This window comes from Myotis nattereri, assembly GCF_964212035.1.
Source record: "Myotis nattereri genome assembly, chromosome: 10".
Classification (NCBI taxonomy): domain Eukaryota; kingdom Metazoa; phylum Chordata; class Mammalia; order Chiroptera; family Vespertilionidae; genus Myotis; species Myotis nattereri.
Window position 1 is genome coordinate 65,379,524 of NC_138085.1, and position 18,221 is coordinate 65,397,744.

Here is an 18,221-nt window from a genome sequence, read left to right on the forward strand (position 1 = left end):
GGGTGGGGAGGGGAGGGTTGCCAGCCTGTGCCTGCCCGTGGCCCACCAGTCCTCCCAGTTCAGATGATAAATGTGGAGATACTGTGACCAAATCCACGGCCCTGTGATATAGTCAAGCTGTGACACCCTGCTCTTAAGGGACCTGGGCTTCTCTTAATTCATCCAACTTTCGGAGGACTAAAGGGAGAGATTCTGTTCCAGTCATTGGGGGGGAGGGCACGGGTATGGGTAACAGGCCTCCACAGGGAATTGCTCCATGAAGGCCCACCCCCCCCTCACCCCCCAAACACCTCGCCTTCTATGACATGTGGGATGATTTGGTGCCAAATCACACTAGGTCATGGAAACTAACACCTGTGCATGCGTATGGTCCCTTCTCTGCCCTTATTCCCACTGACCCTACTGTGTGATGTGACTTGTTCTACAGGCTGCCCGACATGGCTGGAGGTGGGCAGAAATGAGAGAGAGAGAGAAGTCAGGAAGTCTCTGCCTTCTCCAGGAGCTCAGAGTAACAGAATTTGCTGGGGGAGAGAGCAGAACTTTCTGCTGGATCCCACCGCGTTTGAGGCATCTATAGAGAACGGCATATTTAGCGAGCTCACGAGAGCCTTCCACTCTTCTGTGGTTTGTGCGACTCTGCTTCCCCTTCACGAGACCCCTACGCTATGCACTGGGTCACTTTGCGAGTAAAACCGTTACTGGGCCACGGGGATGGGAAATGCCAGACAAAATGACCCCAAATTAAAAGAAAAATAATATCCACCCTCACAGATGTGTCTTGGAAATCAGCCTCTGACTATGCACGGTCTCACTTGAGAACATTTTAATGTTATTTGTTAATAGCAATTCCTTCGGCTTTATCACCCATACCCCCACCCACTGTCAAAGGAGCAGAGAAATACGAACTGTCACCACCTTGGGGCACCTCTCCGACCATACTAGAGTGGGAGCTGGAACATGAGGGACCGCAGGGACACGCAGGAGGCAGCCCCCTCACACAGGACGGCGCTGGGAGCGAGCGACTGAGTGCTTTTCATTCATAGACCCCCTTCCTGCCAATGCCAGAATGGAGGGTCCGTGAAGCACAGTTGCTTAATTCACTGTTGCTGGGAGTTTAAGCGACTGCAGGTTAATTTGTGGTGTGAGGTGAGCAGAAAGAACTTCACTGCATCATCTCCACTCTGTGATTCAGGTCTATTTTTTGGCTGGTTCCAAGGCACCAAATTAGAATTATTTCTTTTATAACAAGAAAAAATTAGTTTATCCAAGGAATGAGAAATAAATTAGAATCCTGTCTTCCTTGTAGGAGAGAGGACAAGGGGGAAGGAATTGATTTATGTATGAGAACAATTTGTTGTGCAGGGTGCTGGCTTTGTGGTTATAATTTAAAAAGCTAGAAAGTGGCCCGGCCGGCGTGGCTCAGTGGTGGAGCTTTTATCTATGAACCAGAGGGTCATGATTCGATTCCCAGTCAGGGCTCACGCCCGGGGTGGGGGCTCGAATCCCAGTGTGGGGCGTGCAGGAGGCAGCCCAACAATGATTCTCTCTCATCATTGTTGTGTCTTATCTCTCTCCCTCTCCTTTCTCTGAAATAAAAATATATTTTTCAATAAATAAAATAAGAAGCTAGAAAATGAATAGCAGAGTAAATGCAAAGTGAGTAGAATGGAGGGACTGATAAAGAGCGGAATGAAACAGAAAACATTGAAAAGTATTGTATTTCACACAAGCCAGTTCTCAATGCCACTACCCAAGTACCAACTCCACAGAGGCCACACCACCGTCCCGCCATGAAAGGAGGTGGCTGTGGCTCCAACCATCCTTTTGAGATCTTGAGCTGGGGAGGTCTGTCAGTTATCAGCTCATCATTGTCTAAATGGTGGTCCCAAATAGCGGAGCCCCTAGAAGAACTAACACCTCGGCTTATTTAGTAACGAGGACTCACCTCCATCTTACTCTCTGGTTTAACGAATAAGCAATACTTGTGACCACGGACAGACGTGGGGCGGATTCTGAACGTGAGCCAGCCATCCACACCGTCCCTCACCAGGGCCTCACCATGGCTTCTGAGAACTCTTCAGGACCAGGCTCCCTTCCGCAGGGAGGTTCTCCCTGCGCCGACCCACCTCCCCCCGAATTCCAGGCTTCCCGTCCCCCTACAGCAGAGTCCTTTGGAGACAGTGTGGCAGGCACCGGCCTGGCTTCCAGGAGTCACTGCAGCAATTTCCTGGCCGATGGCCGCGAGTTGCAGCTTTCTGGCTACTGAAGCCCACACCGGCAGGGCTGCTTGGAGAACGGGGGGCTTTCAGACAAAATGGCCCTGTCCCCAGCCCCCGGGCCCCGCCCAGGAGCGTATGTAAGGGAGAGGCTCTCCTTAGGGCTTGCGCCATCACCTCCAGCGCCCCTTCCTCCCAGCCCGTCAGCAGGTGCGTGGGGCTTCCGGCCGCCTGGCACCGGGCACATCACCCGCCTCCCGGGCCCGGCGGGACCTCCAGCGCCCCGGCCCCGCGCGGGGTCCCGCCCGCCGGCCCGTGGTCTCCGCAGGGAGGAGCGTTTGGCTTCCCGCGTCCGGTCGCCAGGACAACGACAGGCGCGCGCGGAGGCGGATGGGGGATAGGGCTCCGCGGTCGCGGCTCGGGAGACCCGCCGCTGCCTCCCCTGCCCCGAGCAGCTGCGGTCCCGCGGCCCCGGCGCGCGGGGAGAAACCTGGAGCCCGCCCTGCGGACACGGGTGGGCTGGGCGGGTGGGCTGGTCCTGGTTTGCGACCCGAGTCGGAGCGCTTCTGGGCGACCGGCCGCTGTCGCAGCCAAGAGCTGGCACGTGGCGGCCCCGCCTGCCCTGCATCCGAGGACCGGCCGTTGCTCCGCACACCAGCCCGGGCCCGAGCGCTGGGCTCCTGCCCCGAGAGCCCGAGAGCCAGGCGGCTCCCGCTCCCGCCTCGCCCACGCGCTCCCGACGTCCCCTGTGCCCCCTGCGCCCCCGCCCCCACCCCCCCCAACTGGTATTAACCCCCCCCTCAATCGCCCTCAGTCCCGGGAACCCTACCGCCCACCCCCACCCGGGATCCTCAGCCCCGCGGAAGGACGAGTGTTGGTGGAGGTTGGCCCGATGAGGACCGGGAAGACTTGGTGACTTGTGCGGAAAATGTGATTTAAGTACCTTAAAGGTGTCCTGGTGCTGGTCAGCGGGAAGGGAATGCGAGGACTCAGGACCCGCAGATCCTTTAGCCTTGTTTGCCTGGTTCAGTGGTTCCCGGCCCAGCGGGTGTTTGCTTTTGTGTCTTGATCCCAGATGATTCTGATGGGAACCACTGACATAGCTAGAGAACTACCAACTCTGATTTTCTAAGCCCACTGCATCACCTGCTCTGTGTGAACGGCGATTTCCTACGATTCTGTGATTCTATTTTCCTCTTGGAGTTTGGGCGGACACTAGATGATGGACTGCCACTTTCACTCTTCATCTTTTCATTTTTAAAATAAAAAATATTATTTATTGATTTGAGAGAGGGATGGAGGGGGGGAGAGAGAGAGAGAGAGAGAGAGAGAGAGAGAGAGAGAGAGAGAGAGAGATGGACTTGTTCCACTTATTTATGCATTCATTGGTTGTCTTCCTGTATGGAATCCCACCACCTTGGCTATAGGGACGATGCTCTAACCCATTGAACTACCCGGCCGGGACTCACTCTTCATCTTTTCAGAGAACACATACTGGTGCTAAAACTGTCCAGAATAACTTAGGGAGATTTGTGTTCACAGGCTATCTACGTAAAGCTAGCCAGAGCTGAGTGAGCATGAGCCATTTGCAGAACTTACTGTTAGATTCCCTCCTGGGCACCAAGCATGTGGACAGCGCGGCCCTCATCCAACTCCAGGAGCGGAACCTGTGTATAGCATCACCAGGGTTTAGTGTAAGAAAAACAAGTTTGGGGATAGAGTTTAAAAAAACACACAAGTTTGGGTGTAAGAGTTTTAAACAAACTTTCTATGAAGAGCCGTAGTAAACATTTTAGGTTTCCAGGCCTTGTGATTTGTGTCGCAACTACACACTCCGCTGCAGTTGTCATGGGAAGCAGCCAGAGACAATATGTGAAAGAACGTGTGTGACTATATTCCAATAAAACTTTATTTATGGACACTGAAATTTTATTTTCATGTAATTTTTACCCATCACAAAAGAGTATTCTTTTGATTCCCCTCCCCACCCCACCCCCACCCCTACACATAACTTAAAACCATAAAAAACCATTTTTAGCTTGCAGGAATACAAAAACAGAAGGTGGGCCAACTGTGGCCAGCCTGCCATAGTTTGCTGACTCCCAGTCTATTTAACCTCTGCAGGTGATGCCCAGTGACGTCCGGACACTTGTGAATGGATTCGCCAAGAACCCTCTGCAAGCGCGAAGAGAAGGACTGTATTTCATGGACAAGGACTACAAATGTGTCCGGGCAGATGAGTATTCTCTTTATGCTAAGAATGTGAGTATTGAAGGTTCGAAAACAGCTGAGCAAAAACCTTAAGAAAAGAATTTGACTTCAAATTTCTGTGTCTCCTCTGATCCTGTCTGTACGGCAGACTTAGCCCATTATGGCAATGGCGGTGTTTGCAATGTTTGAGACAGCGGTCTAGTGCCCCGAGAGCTTATGCAAAAGAAAATAGTAACAGGGAGCCTGGTTTTGAGAAACGTTTGTTCCCAAATCTATCAACTAAACCTTGCCTGACTTGTCTCTCTCCACTACAGTCCATTCTTTGTGTTGTACAACCTCCTTTAAAAAAAAAAAAAAAGAGTGACATAACCCTGTGCTTAAAACCTCTCTTGACTTTCTGTTGCCTATAAAGTTGAGCTTAATAAGTGGTATAAATTGTGTTTGAGATTAGATTTTAATGTAAATTGAAATTTCTAAACGTTTTTGGAGTTGCTTGAACTAAGAAGATGAATTCACATTAACTGGAAGCCATATATTATGGATTAGACATGCTTCATCCACATTATGAGCTAGGTAGCCTCATTTTACAGATGAGGAAGCTGAGGCTAAGCAAGGTTAGATGACTCTTTCATGGTCATGCAGCAGAAAATGGACATGCTGGGATTCAAGCCAGAGCTGTCCAGCTCCAAAGTGTCACCTTTCTCATTGGGATAGGGATGTATTACAATCAACTGGGGGACTTTTTCAAAATACCCATGCTGTTATTACAACAGTCTTAAACTCTTTGAGTAACTTAGTGGAGCAGAGTAGAGAGTCCAAAAACAAATGTATGAATGATATATGGAAGTCAGGAAATGGTGAAAAATATGGCTGGAGTGTAACTGCTAGTCCTGTGATTAGAAACAAAAGTAGGACATTCAGTTTTATTCTCACCCAGGAAAACACTGGTGTGATTGTCGTGAAGACCGGTCTGTATCTTCTGGTGGCGACTTACACTGCGGGCATGTATCCCAGTGTCTGTGTGGAAGCCACAGAGAAGCTGGGTAAGTGTGTCTCCCAGTGCCTGTCTTTGCTCCCTATGGTAGTCGAGTCTTCTGACTGCAAGTGACAGAGACCAAGTCAGCTGGGACAGAAAGTAGGAATTGATTAGAAGGAGACTGAGGATACTTCTAGAACCACTGGAAGGATGAGTCCAGGAACAGGGAACAGATTCCAGGGATGGGAACGCTACTAGAACTTTCCTCTGGTCTCTCCTGAGAGGGTCAGGTTCACTCTGTCCCTCCTTCCCTGGCTTGATCTGCCTCCTTTCCTGGATTGTATCATGGTGAAGCCTCATTTTCTTCATTTCTTTTAAGACCCTGATTTGACCAGTCTTGGATCAGATGGTTTTCCCTTATATCATTCAGGAGGAGAGAGGCATGGGTTAAAAAAAAAAAAAGAGAGATAGCTGCTGGGGGCCCATCCTATGAAGGGACCTTTTTTTTTTTTTCTTTTTTTTCTCTTTTTTTAAAATATATTTTATTGATTTTTTACAGAGAGGAAGGGAGAGAGATAGAGAGTCAGAAACATCGATGAGAGAGAAACATCGATCAGCTGCCTCCTGCACATCTCCCACTGGGGATGTGCCCGCAACCCAGGTACATGCCCTTGACCAGAATCGAACCTGGGACCTTTCAGTCCGCAAGCCGACGCTCTATCCACTGAGCCAAACCGGTTTTGGCCTATGAAGGGACCTTTTACCGAAAAGGAAATTACTGTGAGTCTGGCAGGCAGCTTGTTGGTATCTACTGTAATCTCCTTCCATGTCTATACATTTTTGAATACAGATCTAATGTAGAACTGGGAAATTATATCTATGAGAGTTGAGCGTAATAAATTATATAAATTGTGTTTAGATTTCAATGTAAATTGAAATGTCTAGCAATTTTTGGAGTTGCTTGAGCATTCTTTTGAAATAGTAGAAGCCTCCACTTCTACTAGTAAGGAAAGCAGCAATCCCTTCATTCTTTCGACAAATACTCAGTGGTCTGCTATGTGCATTGCACCATCCTGATAAACTAGGAAAGCACAGCTGGTCACGGTATAGTCTCTGCCTTCCGTGCCTCTGTACATGCTGCCCTATCTTCCTGAAATGCCCTTCTTTTCTGTTCCTGACCCTTCACATCCAGCTGGCAAATTCCTAACAATCATTATTGAAGACCCATGTGAGATCTTAGGCATCTCTCCCCTGTGCTATGTAGCTTATGCACACCTTTATTATTACTGCCATTGTTTCTTTGTTGACCTAGACCAGGGGTGGGCAAACTTTTTGACTCGAGGGCCACAATGGGTTCTTAAACTGGATCGGAGGGCCGGAACAAAAGTATGGATGGAGTGTTTGTGTGAACTAATATAAATTCAAAGTAAACATCATTACATAAAAGGGTACGGTCTTTTTTTTTTTTTTTTTTAGTTTTATTCATTTCAAATGGGCCGGATCCGGCCCGCGGGCCGTAGTTTGCCCACGGCTGACCTAGACTCTGTGCCCCTAGAAGGCAAGAATTGTGTCGTAAACATTCTCCTCTCTCCAGTACCTGAGATGGTGTCAAATGTTGAGTAGTCGATTAATACATGTTTGATGAACAAATAAATGAATGATCCCCACCTAACAGAATCAGGGAAGGCTCCAGAGCAGCGGTCGCCAACCAGTGGTCTCACGGACCACTGGTTGGCGACCGCTGCTCCAGAGAGCTGAGTCTTAAAGAATTAATTGAGGAATTAGGTGACATCACAGAAACTGTATATCCCCCCCCACCCTTTTTTTAGATTCTCACATTTTTAATACTCTTATTGTGTATGCATATCGCACAAAAATGGCACTGAGAAATCATCACAAATAATATATGGAACAAATCTGCTAGACCTTTGAGGCTTTAGAAGGCCTATGACAATAATGTTGCATCACTAACAAAGCACATCACTGAAGTGAACATGCTTCAAGGATAGCCCATTAAAACTACTGGAAGAATCAAACTGTAATAGACTGACACAATTAAAACATTGACCTCAATTTAAAGAAGGTATATTTTGTAGGATGAAGATCTTTTAAAAATTTTTTTATTAGAAATTATATATTCTTGCCTAGACACACACACACACATCCAAAAACTGTGTACTAGTTAGAAGGAGGCAGCTGACATCTTGCCACTAAGATCACTGCTCTGGGAAGGGATGGGCTGTCTTGGGAAGTGGTTGAATGCTTGTGAAGGATGGATAAAGCTGATACCCACTCAAGAGCCAGTTACATGTCTCATTACTTCTATTTCCTTCACTTGTTTTTTAAACTATATTTTCTCTATACAAACTTATACATGATCTTTATAGAAAATTTGGGGAGTAAAGAATTATGACTATTTAAAATTTTTTTATTGTTGAAGATTCTAGAAATATAATTGATGTTTTTATAGCTCTATCTCCCCAGCTAGACAATGGAAGTCCTTGAGGAACTGGGTCCTATCAGTCATCCTTGTATCTCTAGTACCTAGCACAGTGCCTAGCATCTCACCAATGTTTATGGAATAAATGAATGAATGAATGAATGAATGAATGAATCATATTGTGATAATTTGCTGCTCACAGATAATAGCCATGTTCTGCTTCTTTCAGGGGAATATCTAAGAAGAAAAGGAAACTGAGTCATCAGAAGACTGAAAGACAGCTTTTGTTATTTTAGAAGAAAACTATAGACCCTAAAGAAAAATGCCTTATTTTGTTGGTGAAAAATATTAGGCAGAAGATACTAAAAAGGAAGAATGATTAATGGAGTCATGTTTCTTATTTCAAAAGATCATTTTTTAATTGGAATTATTTGATCAACTTGTGTTTTTTAAATGTTGGTCATTGGCATGGGTGTAAGAACACTGATAGTTTCATAGAGCATAGCTGTTGGGAGCAATTATACTATTGTCTCTTTATTATTAACTAGGCCCGATGCACGAAATTCATGCAAGAGTAGGCCCTCCTTCCCCCCGGCTGCCAGCACCAGCTTCCCTCTGGCACCTGGGACCCGGGCTTCCTTCACAGCCCCAACTTTGTCCAGAAGGTCGTCCAGAAGGACATCTGGTCTAATTAGCATATTACTCTTTTATTATTATAGATTGTGGTAAAATAGACATAATATAAAATTTATCATCCTAACCACTTTAAGGATCCAGTTTGGTGGCATTAAGTACATTTACATTGTGCAAACATCACCAACCATTCATCTCCATAACTCTTTTCATCTATAAAACTGAAACTCTATACCCAGCAAACACTAGCTCCTCCCCATTCCCCTCTCCCTTCAGCCCCTGGCAATCATTTTTCTACATTCTGCCTCTGGATTTGACTACTCGAGGTACCTCATATAAATGGAACCATACAATATTTGTCCTTTTATTTTTGGTTATTCACATAGTATGTATTCATGGTTTTCCATAAATGTATTTATGGTTTATCCATGTTTTCATGGTTTATTCGTGTTGTGTTGTATTCATGGTATGCCCATGCTGTACTACGTGTCAAAATTTTCTTTTTAAGGCTGCATAATATTTCATTATACACATATGCCACATTTTGGTTATCCATTCATCTATCAATGGACACTTGGATTATTTCCACCAAAAGACTAGTGTGAATAGGCTGCTATGAATATGGGTATACAAATATCTGAGTCCCTTCTCTTTTTTTTTTAAAATATGTTTTATTAATTTTTTTACAGAGAGGAAGGGAGAGGGATAGAGAGTTAGAAACATCGATCAGCTGCCTCTTGCACACCCCCTACTGGGGATATGCCCGCAACCAAGGTACATGCCCTTGACCGGAATCGAATCTGGGACCCTTCAGTCCGCAGGCCAAAGCTCTATCCACTGAGCCAAACCGGTTAGGGCTGAGTCCCTTCTCTTAATTGTTTTGGGTGTATGTCCAGAAGTGGAATAGCTAGGTTATATCCCTCCCTTCCTTCCTTCCTTCCTTCCTTCCTTCCTTCCTTCCTTCCTTCCTTCCTTCCTTCCTCCTTCCCTCCCTCCCTCCCTCTCTCTCTTCCTTCCTTCCTTCCTTCCTTCCTTCCTTCCTCCCTCTCTCCCTCCCTCCCTCCCTCCCTCCCCCCTCCCTCCCTCCTCCCTCCCTCCCTCCCTCCCTCCCTCCTCTCTCTCTCTCTCTCTCTCTCTCTCTCTCTCTCTCTCTTCCTTCCTTCCTTCCTTCCTTCCTTCCTTCCTTCCTTCCTTCCTTCCTTCTTTCCTTCTTTCTCTGCCATACTGTTTTCCATAGCAGCTGTGCCATTTTGCATTCCCACCAGCAGTGCAGAGAGATTCCAGTTTCTCCACATTCTTGCTAACACATATTTTCTGGTTTTTGATAACCGCCATCTGAATGGATATGATGAAGTGGTATCTCATTATGGTTTTGATTTGCATTTCTCTAATGATTAGTGATGTTGAGCATCTTTACATGTGCTTATTGGCCATTTGAGTATCTTCTTTAGAGAAATGTCCATTCAAGTCCTTTGCCCATTTTTAAATTGGAGTGTTTAGGGGTTTTGTTGTTGTTCAGTTGTAGGAGTTATTTACATATTCTGGAAATTGACCCCTTAAAAGATATATTATTTGAAAATATTCTCCCATTCTATAGGTTGCCTTTTTACTGTTTTGACAGTGTCCTTTAATGTGCAAAGTTTTATTTTGATATAGTCCAATTTATCAATTTTTTCTTTTCTTGCCTGTGCTTTTGGTGTCATATGAAAGAAATCATTGCCAAATTTATTCTTATGAAGCTTTTCCTGTTTTCTTCAAAGAGTTCTATAATTTTAGTCCATACCATTAGGTCTTTGACCCATTTTGAGTTAATTTTTGAGCATTGTGTAAGGTAAGGCTTCACCTTCATTTTTTTTCATGTCAAAGTTTTACAGAAAGTTCCTTTAAAGTTATTAAAAAGTGCTCTCTCTATCCATCCTGTCCAACCTCCCACACCTCATCATTTTATCCCATCACCTACCACAATGTTTATCACACAGTGACCATTCAATTATTATCTGTGAATAAAATAGATGAACATTTAAAGAAGGGAGGAAGGAAGAAGGGAGGAAAGAAGGGAGAGTAAGGAACGGAATGGAAATAATGTAAGTGTTCTAGCCCATGCTAATTGTCTAGATCCCTGAACAGGTCTGGCCTGAGAGCCCCTTACCCAGGTAGCACCAGACCTTCATAGGCCCAACTCCATTCTCAGTAGCCTGAACATTACAGAACCTCTTCAGATTTGAGAATCATTCCTGGGATCCTAAAATAAATCATTCTTGGGTCACCAAAAAGAGCTGAGTGGGACAGGGGCTGTTTTTCTGCCTCCCTGTCCTCCATTCAAAGGAAGGGGGAATTAGAGCAGGGATGCAGCTACCCCCACGTCTCCCATGCCTTTTCTCATTAAAATGTTGGCACTCCCCCCCCCCTCCTTTAATGGCCCAGACTCTACAATATCCCATTAAAATGTGTGACCATTCATTTGGTTAAGCCTCAGTTGAATTGTGCCTTATGTGATAAACACAGGGGACACTGAGATGACCAGGATACTCTAGGAATCCAGTCTCATGCATAAGAAAGGCACATGTCATCTTTCTTAAGGTGACGCTGAGCTCCCTCAAGGAGTTATCTCAGGCTCCTTCACCTGACCATTGGCCGGCCTCAGTGGGGTTCGGGAGGAATACGAGTTGACTGATTGGCCCCTTCTGCTGCATTAGGGCTCCCAGAGAGAAGCTCAGCATGACTTTAAGAAGCCCTAGCAAGTTTAGCTCAGTGGATAGAGCATCAGTCTGCGGACAGAAGGGTCGCCAATTCAGGTTCAGTTCCTGTTAAGGGCATGTACCTCGGTTGCAGGCTCAATCCCTGGCCCTGGTTGGGATGTATACAGGAGGCAACCAATCAATGTGTCTCTCTCACAATGATGTTTCTCTCTCTGTGTCTCTTCTCCTTGCTTCAACTCTCTAAAAATCAGTGAAAAAATATCCTCAGGTAAGGATTAACAAAAATAAAAATAAATAAATAAAAAAAATAGAAGCAGCCAGGGAGACTTGTGGGCACATGGAACTGTGACCACTTGGTGGTGGGGGGGAGAGTCAGATGCAACATTTTTCTCTTTTAATGATAAAGAGAAAAGTTAAGAATGGAAAGTAGTGTCTGGGCTGGATTGCCTGCAGGAGAGAAATGGGTGGAGACAGGAGACAGAAGGGAACGGGGAGGGGGGGCGTGTCTGGGAACGAGAAACAAGGAAGGGGACTCTTTGTGGGAGAATTAGATTGAACGTATTGTCTGGGGAATGCTCACCATATTCTATTATAGATTCTAGAGAACTTCTAGGAAAAGACACTGAAATTGGTTTAGCTGTGTTAAAAGATTACTAATTACAGTCATTTCTGGGAATGGCTGCTTAGCATTTCTAGCTAATCACTGTGCAGACTGCAAGTATTTGCCAGGTCGTGAATATCTGTCAGAGCATCCTTTGTTGTAATTGTTATTTGATTGCAACACCTGCTCGTGAAGATTCCCTCTATCACGATGCAGCCAAGCTGTCTCCTCGGGACTAAAACAAAAACAGCCCTGAGGAATGTCTTCTAAGAATAAAGGGGGAGGGGGAATAAATGCCTCTTGAAATACTACATGATTCCTCTGTTATTTTTGGTGAAGTTTAGTAGAGGAGGATCAACAAAGCATGAAGAATTGTGGGGGTTTTTTGCAGCTTCCTACCCTTATTTCCTACACACACCCACACCACTCTTTGAACATGGGGGCCATGGCAGTTTCAGATTGTGGCATCCAATCTGCAAACCTCTCCATTCTGGTGCTTTGCAGATGAACAGAAGTTGTTTTTCCACACTTTACAAAAACAGAATACAAAGGACCAAGTGCCCATTACTAATGGTGCTGGGTCACTCAGGAAATCTGTGTCCTACCAAGCACTGTGGGGTTTGGATTTGAACAAAAGAAGGTTCAGTTAAATTCAAGCAAAAACATCTTGACTTTTAGCTTAGAAATGGGTGCCATTCTCTGCATTCAATCTAGTTTTGCAAAGTAACTTTCCAAAACACACTTTGTGGGCGCGGGTCCATGTGTGACCCCTTGAGGAATGTGGAAAGAAGCAGTCAACATGGCCGCCACTCTCAGCCCCACCACCTGCGACCTCACCTCTGCATGAAGGTGATCACCAGGGCAGCTGACCAGGGCTTCTCTGCGAAGGTCGGAATGCTGACAGGGAACTTCATACACAGAGAAGGAAAACAGATCGGAATCTCGTAGTTCCTATATGAATGTATCAACTTCTACAGTCTCCATTCGGCATTGACACTGGGCGATCAACCGCTATGCAGGCCTGTTGCTCAGATGAAAACACGACAGAACACAAAAGGCACATCAAGTCCTCCACCCCAGCAGCAGGCTGAGATAAAATCTAGACTTTGGAGTCAAAGTGGAAACAAGCTATGCTTGTTTTAAAATATTACTTAACTACTGTTAAAAAAAAATTTAGGGACTCAGGAACCAGAAAACAAACTATAGGAGGAAGATTTCTAAAACTCAAGTATTTTCTCCTTAAAAATACTATTATGTAAACTTATAAATTGGCCCTTTGTATTCTCCCCTCCCTAATTGCTCCCACCAATAACTGGGTTATTGGGTAAGAATAAAATGATGAAAGCTTAAAAGCCATCTAGGGCAATTTGCATCTGATATTTGAATCCCTTCTTTGTGCCCCAACATCTTGTCATCCTGCTTCTGTTTCAAACTTTCAGTGGCAGCAAACCATGCCCTGTTGGGGCAACCCATCTGTCTTTGGAGTGTGCTGGCTGACAGGCAGAACCCTCTGCCACTATATCACCCTGTAGCCCTGGTGTTGTCTTTTGGAGACACACAAGTCCCATCTCTCTTCCATGTGCAAGCCTTTCCCTCACCACTATGAAACCTCAGTCATATACCTTTATGACTGGCCTACGTCCCCAAATCTATGAACACTCTTGAGTCATGGTGTCAGGCTCCCTCACCATGCTGTTGTCCTCTTCCCAATACGCAAATGCTCCTCTTCAGCAGGGTACTGGCAACTGAACCCATACCATCACTTGAGGTTTAACTAGGCTTAGCAGATAGCTGTCGTATTTTTGACTGTCTGGCAACTTTTGAATATTCCCTCTTAGGATCCTGCTTGTCCCTAAGGAATAAGTCAGAACCTGCTTTCCAAGCCTCCCTGGCAGCTAAGTTTTGGGTGCGTGATCCAGGCTCCTCTGATTACATACAATCAGGTGAGACTAGGGCTTGGAAGCGACGAACATGAAGAAGGCCTGTGCTGAAGCCATTCTGTAAAGGTGGATACAGTGACATCCAGTATTTCACAGACGGGATGGTGAGGTCCTTTGGGCAGAGGCCTAAGCCCAGAATTTGAGGGGAAGCTACTGTGGTGGGCGGAACAGTGGCCTTCCGAAGATGTCCATGTCCAAATCTTCAGAAACAACAGGAATGCGTGACCTCACGTGGCAGACTTGGGGGCATTATCCTGGATTGTCTGGGTGCCTGATGTAACCGTTGAGTCCGTGTGAGAGGGAGGAAGGAGGATCAGAGTCAAAGAAGGCAACAGAAGCTGGAGGAGGAAAGGAGATGTGAAAACGAAAGCAGAAGTCAGAGATTTGAAGGTGTCACTGTTGGCTTTCAAGATAGAGAAAGGGGCCGTGAGAAGTGTGGCACAGAGTGCGGAATCTCAGAGGGAAGGCGGGGGAGGGTGGGTGGGTGGGAGGTAATTAACCAAAGACCTTGAATGCATAACCCATGGACACAGACAATAGGGTGCTGCAGGCCTGGGGTGGGGAGGGGATGGGGGCGGGCTGGAGGGGGTAAAGAGAGAGAGAGAGAGAGAGAGAGAGAGAGAGAGAGAGAGAGAGAGAGAGAGACCATGAGCCAAGGAATGCAGGCAGCCCATAGAAGCTGGAAAAGGCAAAGAACACAACTCCCTAGAGCTCCTAGAAAGGAGCACAGCCCTGCTGACACTTTGATTTTAGCCCAATGAGACCCATTTTGGACTTCTTTCAGAACCCTAGGGGAATAGATTTGTGTTTCCCTAGACTGCTATGTTTGTGGTACTTTGTAATAGCAGCAATTGGAAACTGATACCTAGGTGCCTGAGTGTGTAAACCCAGTGATGGTGGTAGCAGAGTCTCTGAGCAGCACAGCCTCATTCAGAAATTCAGAGACAACTTGAAACTTGGAGTGGGGGAGGGTTGCTCAGGCCATGAAACTTTTTTAAGAACAAAAACCCCAAAAGGTTATGACCTTGGTTGCATCTAAAAGTAAAGATTTTCCTGTTTTAGATTATAAACTGGTTTGGATGAAAACCAGCTGATATGTGGACAATCTGATGGGCTCAATAGGCCTCTCAGCCCTTATAATTATCTCTCTGCTAAAGTAAATGTTAGCCTAACCATTGACATTTGATAATCACTCTGCTACCCAAGAGAGAGAAACTTGAATCATTCTTTGAGTAGTTAATAGTCATTTCTTGTTATAGGAGATTATTTTATTTTGTTATGATATATATATATATATATATATATATATATATATATATTCATCTATAAATGTAGTTATGTTGAAGTAATTGTGTGTGTATGCACATTTTTCTGTTTTTCAGAATGTGCATAGTATTCAAAACATGGCTCTCCTTTGAGAACAAACAATGACTTTCCCTTGCAAGTCTGAAGACCAGGCAGGGGTAATGAAGAAGCCAGGAGGAGGACCTACTGATGAAACAAACCAAATTAAAGATGGAGTGGCTCTGTAGGGACCACAGGCCTCTTTGGCTGTGTTCCTACTGAGACTGATTACATGTTGCCCTATTCCAGCAAAGTGCATTGTACCAAATCTCAGGTTAATGAAAACGACCTTTCTCAAAAGATAAGAAACTTGCCATTTCTCAATAAGAAGACAACCTGTCAAATTATGCATAAATAAAACCATAACAAGAGGGCCTCAGTCATTGACAGCCATTAATTTCTTCCATCCTCTTTGAAAAAACCCAGAGAAACAGGCAAGAGACAAGCAGTTCATACACAAAGACATGGGCGTACTAGGGACTCCTGCCAACTCTACAGGATCCAAAATAGTCCTTTGGCAACTAAGCAGGGAATGGATTCCAGGCCCAGAGGCAACTGTGCACATCAGAGGAATGGGCTCCCGCCCTCCAGCTGGGGCCCCAGCTAATCTGTGGTCTTCCCAAGCAGCCAGCTCTGCTTTTAGGGCAGCCAACGCACGCCTGACAAAAGCCAGCTGCAGGAGCAGCCCAGCCCAAGCCCATATCTGCACGTTGCTACTGAAAATGTTTTAGAGCTCCTACAACACATTTACTCTGCTTAGCAAGAAAGACCATCAGTGTCCTCCCTTTACTGGTTCTTTAAGGACCAATAAATAGGAGCCCCCATCCTGGGCATGGACAGCTAGTGTGTGAGTTGATCAAGACTTGTTTCACATTCAGCAAACATTTCTGGAGCACTTTCTATATGCAGGGCCCTGTTCTAGGGCTTGGGGAACAGTTCAGAGAGGACTGATAATTATTATTTTTTAAAATGACTCAGAGAGGAGCAATAAAAATAAGATCAGCTCCAATGTATTGCGCCCCTACTGTTTGTCAGGCCCCATGGTATACAGTTTACATAATTGTTTCATGTGATCCTCTAAACCAGCGGTTCTCAACCTGTGGGTCGTGACCCCTTTGGCGGTCGAACGACCCTTTCACAGGGGTTGCCTAAGACCATCCTGCATATCAGATATTTACATTACGATTCATAACAGTAGCAACATGACAGTTATGAAGTAGCAACGAAAATGATTTTATGGTTGGGTCACAACATGAGGAACTGTATTTAAAGGGCCAGAAGGTTGAGAACCACTGCTCCAAACTACCTTGCAAGGTGAGTCTTTTCATTCCCATTTTACAGATTAAGAAGAAGAGGCTCAGATAAATGAAGGGACTTGGTGAAACGCAATATGAAGGTTGTGAAGGAAATTGATTCAGTGGTGACTGAGGAGTCCCTGAGAGTTGTTGAGCAGTGGCATGACTTGATCAGAGACTAAGGAAGTATATGGGATGGCGATAGAATAAGTCAAGAGGTCGTTGTATCAGCCAGGAGGTCAGTTAGCCTTCAGTGGGAGATGTGAAGGTTGACGTGCAAATCTAAACAATATGCATATATGCTTTAAGAACATAATCATCTACAATAAAATTGTAAATGCAACTCAATTAGACCAGGATGGGCTGGAGAGGTTGGAGGAAACTTTAAGGAGTGGAGCCCTAATAGGAAGCTGGATTTGAAGAATCACAAAAGAGGGGAAGGCCTTCTAAGGATGAGCCGGGTGGAGGTGGCCATTGGGACCAATGAACAGAGGCCTAGGTTTGCTGGGGAGATACACTGAGCACCTCCACAAGGCGGGTGCTTTGAGCATTGTGGGGCGAAGAGAGGGCCAGAAAGGTGGGCTGGAACCGGAAGGACATCAGCTGCCAGACTGGGGATCTAAACTCTACTCACACGGCCATGGAAAAGGGTCAGAGATTTCTGAACAGAGACAGAGCAAGTGGAAAGCGGTGTGTTAGGAAAATTCAAGCCCTGAGCCTGGTGGCAGTGTGGAGAATCAGTCAGAGGCAGGGAGAAACTGGAGACAGAAGACTGATGAGGAGGCTGTTGCAATAATCCAGGCTTGATATGATGAAGACTTGACCTGGAATAGGGGTGGGAGGCCAAGAAAACAAAGGACATGAAAGAAATGAGGAAGGATTATTCCATTGGATTAGGCTGATTGGAGAGGAGGGTTCTGGGAGATGGATGAGATTCAAACAAGGTGATTTGTTGGAAGTACTCTTTGGCTTTTTCACAGATATTTACGACTTCTCCAGTGTCATTACCTAACTCATTTACAACCTGAAGACTCACATCCACTTTATCCATCATGTGAGAATTCTGTCCCTATGTGTCTTCACAGATAGATTGGCCTGACCTTGTAAAGAAGTCTTTACATCATGATAACATGTAATTAATTTTTTTTTAAACCAAGGCTTACAGAATCCCAGAACTCCCCAATTCAGACTTGCCCAAGAATTCCTAGAGAAGCTCAGAACTGGGAGCTAAGCATTAACTCAGTTTGTCCAACTAGAAGACAGATTGCACTGCCCTGCGGGTGAACTCGGGCCATGAGACGGCTCAAAGCCTTATTTAGGAATCACTCCAGGGCTGTCCAAGTTGTCCTTGTATCATGGAGGAGGGTCATGTCTGCCAGAAATGAAGGCCATCCTATCAGGAAAGAAATGGTTACTCTGTGCATAATTTGGTGGTAAATAGAGCCCTTCCTAGAATTCTCTTTTGAAGTTCAATCAAGGCGTTTAGATGTGGGCATTAAACAGACCATACCATGTGTATATATGTGAGGCTGTTTTGGAAAATAGACAAAATAAGTGATAATGAAAAAGAACCATAGTTCTATTCAATCTGAGCAAAGCAACGGAAATTCTGTTGCCTTTGATGAAAGATGTGTAAGTAATAATGCTATGATCACGTGGTCACTGCTACTTTTGCCCAAAGAATAATTTCTCCACTAGCAGCTATGACTATACTTTCAAAAGCAGAATTTCTACTTTAAGAATATTAAGCAGCTTAAGACCCATGAGCAGCAGTTACTATTCAGCCTGGTGAGTCTCCCATAAGCCTCCACACGTATCTCCCACAGTGGGTGCTGGGCACCAATTCTGTAAAACCCCTGGCAGACC

General features: G+C 45.4%; 1 protein-coding gene across 1 annotated transcript; it reads left to right on the forward strand.

Moving 5' to 3' along the window:
• Positions 1-2,680: 2,680 nt before the first annotated feature.
• PFN4 (profilin family member 4) lies at positions 2,681-8,136 on the forward strand. Its single transcript, XM_081101205.1, has 5 exons — positions 2,681-2,730; positions 3,759-3,910; positions 4,341-4,478; positions 5,365-5,470; positions 8,073-8,136. The coding sequence occupies exons 2-5, from the start codon at positions 3,794-3,796 to the stop codon at positions 8,099-8,101; spliced, it is 390 nt and encodes a 129-aa protein (XP_080957331.1). The 5' UTR covers positions 2,681-2,730; positions 3,759-3,793; the 3' UTR covers positions 8,102-8,136.
• Positions 8,137-18,221: the final 10,085 nt, after the last annotated feature.

Excerpts from the sequence above, each read along its gene's own strand:
- PFN4 (XM_081101205.1), top strand. The coding sequence starts at position 3,794 with ATGAGCCATTTGCAGAACTTACTGTTAGATTCCCTCCTGGGCACCAAG. Across the intron at positions 3,911-4,340 it reads TAGCATCACCAGGGTTTAGT|GTGATGCCCAGTGACGTCCG; the intron begins GTAAGAAAAACA and ends TAACCTCTGCAG. Across the intron at positions 5,471-8,072 it reads GGAAGCCACAGAGAAGCTGG|GGGAATATCTAAGAAGAAAA; the intron begins GTAAGTGTGTCT and ends TGCTTCTTTCAG.